Source organism: Balaenoptera physalus (assembly GCF_965194825.1).
Source record: "Balaenoptera physalus genome assembly, chromosome: 13".
In the NCBI taxonomy this organism is placed as follows: Eukaryota; Metazoa; Chordata; class Mammalia; order Artiodactyla; family Balaenopteridae; genus Balaenoptera; species Balaenoptera physalus.
This window is the reverse complement of record NC_138892.1, coordinates 53,995,878-54,003,942: the sequence shown is the minus strand read 5'-3', so window position 1 is coordinate 54,003,942 and position 8,065 is coordinate 53,995,878. Positions and strand designations below refer to the sequence as shown.

Sequence of the window (8,065 nt, the reverse complement as noted above, 5' to 3'; positions counted from 1 at the left end):
TAAAACATTTGGAAACATTTTTTTTTTTAGGCATATAAATCCAGGGAGAAAAAGGACTGAGAATTTGGAAAGGCAAGAGAATGAAGAGGAGTGAGGTTGATGGTTCCAGGTTCTCATAGTGCCATTTAGTGCTCAGTTTCTTATCGACAAAGTTTAAAAAAACAATAATACTATTAAAATAGCTATTACTTCCTCTAAGGGGTGCAAAGTATTTATGATGTATCCTCAAATCATTGCAAGGTCTCTAAGAAGGAAAAGGAGCCAGACAAAATAGCTCAAAAAACCCCACTGAGTTCCATTAATGAAAAATGCAGTAACAGCAGCCAAGTAGTGTTGTAATTTATCTGTGTTTAGAAATGAAAGAAATTGATTCTCTTGGCTGGCTTCAATTTACCTGCAATCAAAGGAAAGCAAATTCTCTCTTTAAATAGGAAAGCTTTGGTTAGGCAGAAGTTAGACTTAACAGTGGCCGTTGGCGATGCTTTCCGATTAATCAGCAGAGCTATATTTAAATTTTAGGATTTTGTATGCCAGACATGAAACCAACACATTCTGGTTAATGCAAAGCAAACAGGAAAAAGCTGTTCAGTTTTGAAGACCCGCCGCCCGGGCAAAAGACTGTAATAAAAGCAAGAGCTAACACTCATACAGCACTTGACAGTTTAGGAAGATCTTTTCACACACTTGATTTCATTTCGTCCTTACAACGACCCTGTGAGGTAAGTGTTATCAATGCCGTCGTACAGCCTAGGAAATGGAGGCTTTATGTCTTTTTAAGCCATTTGCCTAAAGTCATGCACTTAATAACGAAGGAAGCCAGACTAGATGCAGAGCAGTTTTCTTTCTATTTCCCCGCCCTCATCCTGCCCAGCCCTGCTTCTCCTCCACTGTGAGACTGTTCGACGGGTGGGTGATCAGAAGGAAGGACCAAGTTATTTTTAATTAAACATGAGGGAACATTCAGTATCCTGAGTCATTCTTTAGGAGACTCATATCTATGAATCTGGATTCCTCAGACGTGAAGTAATGATGGTGTTAGTATCCAGTATAGCACAGGATACCTTATAACACTGGTCAAAACATGTTTACAATTTTCTAGAGAAAGCCTACGCAATACCTTGGGCAATCTACCCTTTCTACTCTTCTAATAAAATTGGATATTTGGCATACAAATCTGACCTTAAAGCAACTTTGCAGCGGGAAGAAAAAGATATTATCGGCCAGTTGACAACATTTTCTCTAACCTTCAGCATCTTGGTAATCATGCTTTTCAGAACCAATAAAACATGAGGAACCAAAGGAGGGAACTGCCAGTTTTAAAGTTACTGTTTTGAAATGGAGGTGATTTATAGCTTCTAACAGAACTTTCCTCTTTCCACTCTGCAACAGGCACCCCCTACTCAATATGCCTCATTTTCTGATACATAAATTGATTTTACTGGACGGAAACATAATTTCTCTGAAGTCTCTTCTAATTTCTTTCAAACCCTAAGGCTGATGATGAGCTTACTTTGTTCAGAAATAATACCCCTACATTATATGACTTCTAAACCAACCAAACCTTAGTTATGTCAGAAATAAAAAGAAAAGAAACCCACAGCAAAACATAAAGCCATGTGGTTATGATTTTTCCTTTAGAAATATGACTTATGTTATTTCTGGGAATTAGGTCTGCAGATTTTAGTGTAGCATGTTTTTATTAAAATTCCGTATGAAACAATTCATAGCTTTTGCATGTAGCAATGTGAAAATGGAACTAGAAACACAGTCTTGTACTCAACAGATCGATTTATCTTATATTTGTTCTAGTAATTTCTAGTTGGATTCGGTCAGTGGGCTGAAAAGTCCATTACAGGAGTCAGGCTGCATGCTCAGGATGAAACAGGAATGAATTGGATGGACTTGGAAGATTTTGCTGAGTCCTTCCACGCGCCGGTCCTATATGTGGGGCTTCGGTTGTTAGTGAAGGAAGTCTGTTTTCGGTTCGTACTGTCAGAATCTTCTTTGTTGAATGTTTTCTTCATGTTTTGGCAGCATGGGAAGCTTTGGATACAGTCTTGCAGGAGATGGCCACTAAAAAACATGTATATCCAGGGATTGCAGCAACTATTCAAGGAAGCCAGTAATGCAGTGATGGTGGTGGCCGGGTTTTCCGACTCTGTATGGAAAACATAAGGGGAGAGCATTTAACTAGTCAAATGCAAGTGACAGCACTGGATAAACTCATTTTTCTGTTGGTTCATGAAAGCTGGAAAATGTTATGGGTCAATATAGAAAATAAAGTATTTTGTTTATCAGTCAGGGAAATGGTTGGTGAATGGAAATTGCTTGGTTGTAAAATATTTTCGTAATTAGTATTTTAATTGAAATTAATTAAATTGAAATTAATTCAGGTATTTTAAACCACTATTAAAATATTTAAGTAGAATGAGTGGGACTTTCAAGAGGTTAAGAATATTAAATAACTTAATAAAGTTTGGAATCCTTTGTGTTAGCACTAGCGTGTGCTAATGAACACGGCACTTAAAGAATGGCTTCCATTTCAGTGAAATTTCTAGACGCTATAGCCACATATACCAAATTATATCTATCCTGATAACTCAGGCAAAAGTATGACATTATGGACCATGTTTAGTTGTTTTAAATTTTTTAATATTAAACATATTCTTGTAATAAGAAATCTATACCGAAGGGGATAGTTGAAATAGGTCCCTGAAAGATACAATATTTAGTTGTTTCCTTTGGTTAATTAGAAGCTTCGTTTGATTTTAAAAGAAAACCATCTTTGATTGTGGCTTGAATAATTAAATTATATTATGAAGAACAGATAAATTAAGAAATTCTAACAGTCCTTTGAACTATTTTTTGTGTATTTGCACTGGTAAACTACATAAATATAACCTTTCACCATAGAACTATTGCACTGAGAATATACCTTTTCTAAAGATAAGAATAATAGGCAAGCACTGGTTTTCCCTTATTAATTATGAACTTGGGTCTTCTCACTCTTGTTGTGCCAGAATAAATTACAGGTTAATCAAACTTTGTGCTAAGATGCTACTCTTAAAGGTGATCAGGATCCGTGACTAAGACTGTATTCAGAAAGAATGGAAATCATCGACATACCTGTGCACAAGTGAAGAATTTTTTCGTAATTATGTCTGAATCCTGTTAAAGCAACAAATAGGCTGAATTTTTTATTTGATTGGCAATACTTAAGAGGCTGCCAAGATCAAACAAGACAGGAAATATAGCATTTATGTTGTATTTTTCATCATCAGTGCTATTATAGCCATGACTTTTATTTGTTTGAATTAAATTCACTCTCAAGTGTTTAATTTGTACATACAACTTTCAAAGTATATCACAAATACTCCCTAGCCCAATCCCAAATAACAAAAGGAGACACTTCTTCCCAGATACCTATTTCCCAATTACAGTTGTTGTCAGTAACATTTCTGTAATATATTTGATGTGAAAAAAAAATTTTTTTTCCTTATCAAAGGAAATTTTTTTTCAAGATACAATATTAAATAATGCTTTTGGGGGTAAGTTCTTGTGAAGCTGGTTTTCCTAGTTTGTGAAGGAATTAAAATCAAATGAGCTAGTAGGTGCGGAGGACATTCTCAGAAAACTACAAGAGTTGTGTGGAGAGATGTACAGCTGTGTGGTCAAGTTAGTGCTGAAAGACTAATGAATCAGTCTAACAAATTTAGAGTTTATCAATAATCCTGCTTTGAAACACTAGGGAGAAAAAAGTGTTAAAGTAATTGTAGGAAAAAATCAAAACATTATGATAAGAAATGGAACACTAGCTAAAATGCCAAATTAAAATTACTGACTTAAGAATCTTTCTTCAACACATTTAATCTTCATACCCCCAGGACCTAGCATAAAATCTGGTACATAATATGCATAATCATATTTATTGACTGGATGAAGAATAAATAAAACTGTTTTCAAATGAAAAATACGTCCATTTTACCCTTACTTTGGGGCATTTCTACAAAAATTTTACATTGCGATACTTTTCACAAACTAGCAAAAAGCAGTTGTGACAGTATACATATTTCTCGGAATCCAACAGACTTGAAAGCAGGGTATTAACACAGCGGTTAGTGCTTTGGCAAAAAGTCATTATTCTGTTCTGTAAATGCGCGGCTGACTCTAGAGCACAGTTTTCTGGATTTGTGGTCGTAGGAGCTCGTTACAAATGCAGATTCCTGGGCCCCATTCCAGATCTACTGAATCAAAACGTCTGGGGTGGGGACCCCACGACTTTGGCTTTTAACAGTTCCGCTCAAGATGTGATTCTCATGCACGAAGTTTAAAAACTATTGCCCTGGAGGATATTATGAAAAGAAACTCTCTCCCTTCCCTCCCCCCCCCCCCAAGCACACAGACCCCATCTGTGCACCTTACTCCATCGTCCCGACACCTACCGACCCAGGGGAAATTCTTATCCCAGACAGACCACATCTGGATGATGAAGAAGGGCGCCCAGCAAACAATGTAAGCCGTCACGATCACGAAGGTCATCTTCACCGTGCGGATCTTGGCGCGGGAAATTGTCTTCACGCTGCTGACACACGGCGCGAGCAGGAGCCCCTGGTGGAAGGCGCCACCTGCGCCCTCCGCGCGGGCGCCCTCGCCCTGGCGCACCGCAGTCTTTCCGCGGACGTTGCGCCAGATGTGGTAGCAGATGAAGCCGTAGCAGGTGCCCAGGCTGACCACGGGCGCCACGAAGATGCTGCCGGTCATCCAGGTCACGTAGGCGGGGAGACCCCAGGGCTGGATGAAGTTGGCCCAGCAGTCGTAGGCCTTGGTGACGTTGCTCACTTCGACCACGGAGAAGACGAAGTACTGTGGAGTGCTCAGCACGAAGCTCAGCACCCAGGCGGCGGCGATCATGAGGCGCGAGCGGCGCGCCGGCTGCTGCAGCGTCTTCAGCGGGTGGCACACGGCGATGTAGCGGTCGGCGGTCATGACCACCAGCATGTACGCCGATGCGAACATGGCGAACACCTGCAGGTGCTTCACCACGCGGCAGAGCCCGTCGGGTCCGCGGAAACGGTAGGTGATGTCCCAGCACAGCTGAGGCAGCACCTGGAAGAGAGCGACGGCCAGGTCGGCCAGGCTGAGGTGGCGGATGAAGAGGTGCATGCGGGACGTCTTGCGAGGCGTGCGGTGCAGCGCCAGCAGCACACTGCCGTTACCCAGCACGGCCACCACGAAAATCACGGCCAGCACGGCGATCTCCAGCTTGGCCAGCTCCTCGTTGCGCTCGTCCGCCAGCGGGCTGTCGTCTTTCCCGAGCGCCTCCGCTTCCCCGCTGGTGTTGGCACCGCTGGCGGCCAGAGGCCACCATGGGCTGGAGTTGCCCGCGGGCCCCGCGCCGGGGCTCCCGGAGAAACTCATGCTGTCCACGCAGCGCCTCCTCGGCCTCGGCGGAGGCCCGCTCCCTTCCCGCCTGCTCGCGCGGTGCGCTCCCTCCCTGCAGCGCTCACCGCGAGCCGGGCTCTGCTCGCTCTCTCGCGGGCGTCTCCGGGCGCAGCGTGTCCCACCAGCCAGCTCAGCCGCTCTCGGTCGAATTGCCCGCCCCTTTGCCTGCGCTGCCCTGTCTCAACTCGGGCGAAGCTGGGGAGGTGCGCTCCGAGTCTCTGAAAGCACTGGGCTCCAAACTCAAATTATTGATGTGGAGTTTGTTTCCCCAGATCGCGCTCCCTCTCGCCCCAGTGGTTGGAGACTGCTCGGTGCCTACACTCGCTGCCTCCCTTCCCTCTCCCCTGGGGGTTTTCTTTTTTCCCCCCTTCCTACGTTGGTGATTTGTCCTCTTCGCATCGCTGCTGCAGGGGTGGGGCTGGGAACTCGCGGATTACTTGGCGTAATAGGGGGTTGACCGTGGCGCTTTCCCTCTCTTCTCTTCTAAAAAAAAACCTTGGAGATCTGGACGTGTCATGCCTTTTCAGGGTTTACCATCATTTCCTCTAGCCTCCCTCAAGGGTCACCTTAACCCCCGCATTTGACTTCAACAGACGCTGTCAACATGATACCCAGAAATCCCGAGTCCACCGCCCGCGCGGGTGCTCTTGATGCTGAACTTGGCGCGCGTGCCCACCTGCTGCAGCTTGGGTGTCTCCCTCCGCAGCGAGTCCGCCCATCCCGGGGAAGCCAGTCTAATTTTATTCTCAGGGCAACTTGGCTACGGGAATTTCGTCTCACACCAACCCCGCTCCTCTCCACCCTCCTCTGTAGGGTAACAACTGGGTGACTTAAAGGGCGCTCTCTTCCCGGTAACTTTGATGCCTGCTGTTTGTTACCCTGCCCGCGTTCGCGGACCGGAAGGACGCGCTCGCCGTCCCAGCGGCTGCCTGTACAGTGCACTTATCTACAGCGGGGAAAAGGAACGTCTCCTGGTTTTCCAGTTTCCCCCGGGGCTGGGAGCGTGTTGGGGGGTGGGTGGGACTTAAGGAGTTTTCTCTAAACTTGATTCCTGGGGTTTTCTCCGGGAAAAGCCTGATTCCCACAGCTGGGATGGGCGGGATTTGGGCCACAGTAGTCCGTGGGGACTTCGTCTGGTTACTACTGAATCGTGGGGACATCTCCTCGGGTGGTCGAAGAGCCGCTGCTGGAGAGCGGCAGCCCAGGCAGCGCTGTCCAGGACACCGGAGCGAAAAGCCGCCAGGCTCCTTGTGCTGGTGGGTGAGAAAGAGGCAACCTCCAGGCAGAAAAGAGACTGAAGCAAAGAGAGAAAAGACCACCTACCTATTAATTAGTTACTCTGGACAGCTGGAGCCCAGCTGCGGGGCACGAGACGGGCAGGATTACTAACTCTCTCTACCTTAGCTCTGCCTTTAAACTTTGGTGAAGATACGCTTGGAAGGACGGCAAGGGGGAGCGGTTTTCAGGCTATTTCACAAAAGAAGAAAAAAGGAAAAACACTTTATAAGGTTATCTACTCTGTAGATACACGAGCATGACTTTTTGGTCAGAACATTTGTATATTGTGGCCATGGTATAAATTTGATTGTCTGAGAAGAATATCTATGAAATGTAGGCAAAGAAACCAAAAGATTTTCTGAGATGCAGTTCTCAGTGATAATTCCACTTTGCTTCCCAGTTCATGCACGCTGAGTCCCAAGGCTGTCACACTAAGAGTGCTGGACTCGACCCTGGGAGTCCTTCATTGTGACTGCATAAGCCCCGGTTTATACGTCTTTAAAAAGGGAATGAAAGTACCCGCCTTACCTACTTTTGAGGTTACTTTGAGGATCAAGTAAGACAATGTTCTATTTGGGGAAATGCTCTCAAAACTACAAGGTGTGTGGCGTTGTCTCACTTTCTCCAAGATATCTAGGAGGCAAAAGATTTGAAAAGTTCAGAAATGTCAATAAGTAAAATATTTCCAGACCACCTGTCTGGAAAAATCCTTCAAGCAATTAGGTAATAGTCACTGACTCGGAGAGGTGACCTTCTTTTGAGTCACAAATTACGTTATTAATGTTGCATATGAAAAATAATGTTGTCTGACCCTAGTGTCCCAGAGTATTGCAAAAGTGGTCCATTGGCCAGAACCTGGCAATTTTATTGCCCTTGGCCCTACACCTTTGAGCTTTGAGGTTTCCTGAAGGGAAGGAATCTACAGTACAGGGTTACCAAAGTTTCTTTGCATGTTCTTATTCCAGACAGATGGTGTGGTAGCCTCTCAGAAAATCATTCATCTGTGTCAGGCCCTCTGATCCAATAATAAAACTATATCCAAGTTATAAAAATAACTTGTTAGGTTACATTGGTGGGCACAATTGGAATATATTCTTCTTCAGTGAACAATACTACTAATTACTTGTGTGTATTATATATACACACACATATATGATACATATGTGTGTGTGTGTGTATATATATATATATATATATATATATATATATATATATATATATATATATATACACACACATATATGAAAAAATGTTCAAGGCAGATTCCACAACCCGGTCCCTCTTTTAAACTACAGAGTTTTAAAAATGTGTTTGTCTTGGTTTTACTGGTTCTCTATTCAAAGGA

General features: G+C 44.1%; 1 protein-coding gene across 2 annotated transcripts; it reads right to left on the bottom strand.

Moving 5' to 3' along the window:
* Positions 1–1,678: 1,678 nt before the first annotated feature.
* AVPR1A (arginine vasopressin receptor 1A) lies at positions 1,679–7,850 on the bottom strand. Of its 2 annotated transcripts, none has more exons than XM_082419188.1 (2): positions 4,443–7,833; positions 1,679–2,158 (listed from the first exon to the last, which is right to left on the bottom strand). In XM_082419188.1, the coding sequence occupies exons 1-2, from the start codon at positions 5,416–5,418 to the stop codon at positions 1,872–1,874; spliced, it is 1,263 nt and encodes a 420-aa protein (XP_082275314.1). In that variant the 5' UTR covers positions 5,419–7,833; the 3' UTR covers positions 1,679–1,871. The 2 variants fall into 2 exon arrangements, with proteins under 2 accessions (XP_082275314.1, XP_082275315.1); XM_082419189.1 differs by having other exon boundaries at positions 2,002–2,158; positions 4,447–7,850.
* Positions 7,851–8,065: the final 215 nt, after the last annotated feature.

Bases quoted from the DNA above. Each gene is read 5' to 3' on its own strand.
- AVPR1A (XM_082419188.1), bottom strand. From the start codon at position 5,418: ATGAGTTTCTCCGGGAGCCCCGGCGCGGGGCCCGCGGGCAACTCCAGC. The intron at 2,159-4,442 runs GTAGGTGTCGGG...TTTTCCATACAG, and splicing joins TAAGAATTTCCCCTGGGTCG to AGTCGGAAAACCCGGCCACC.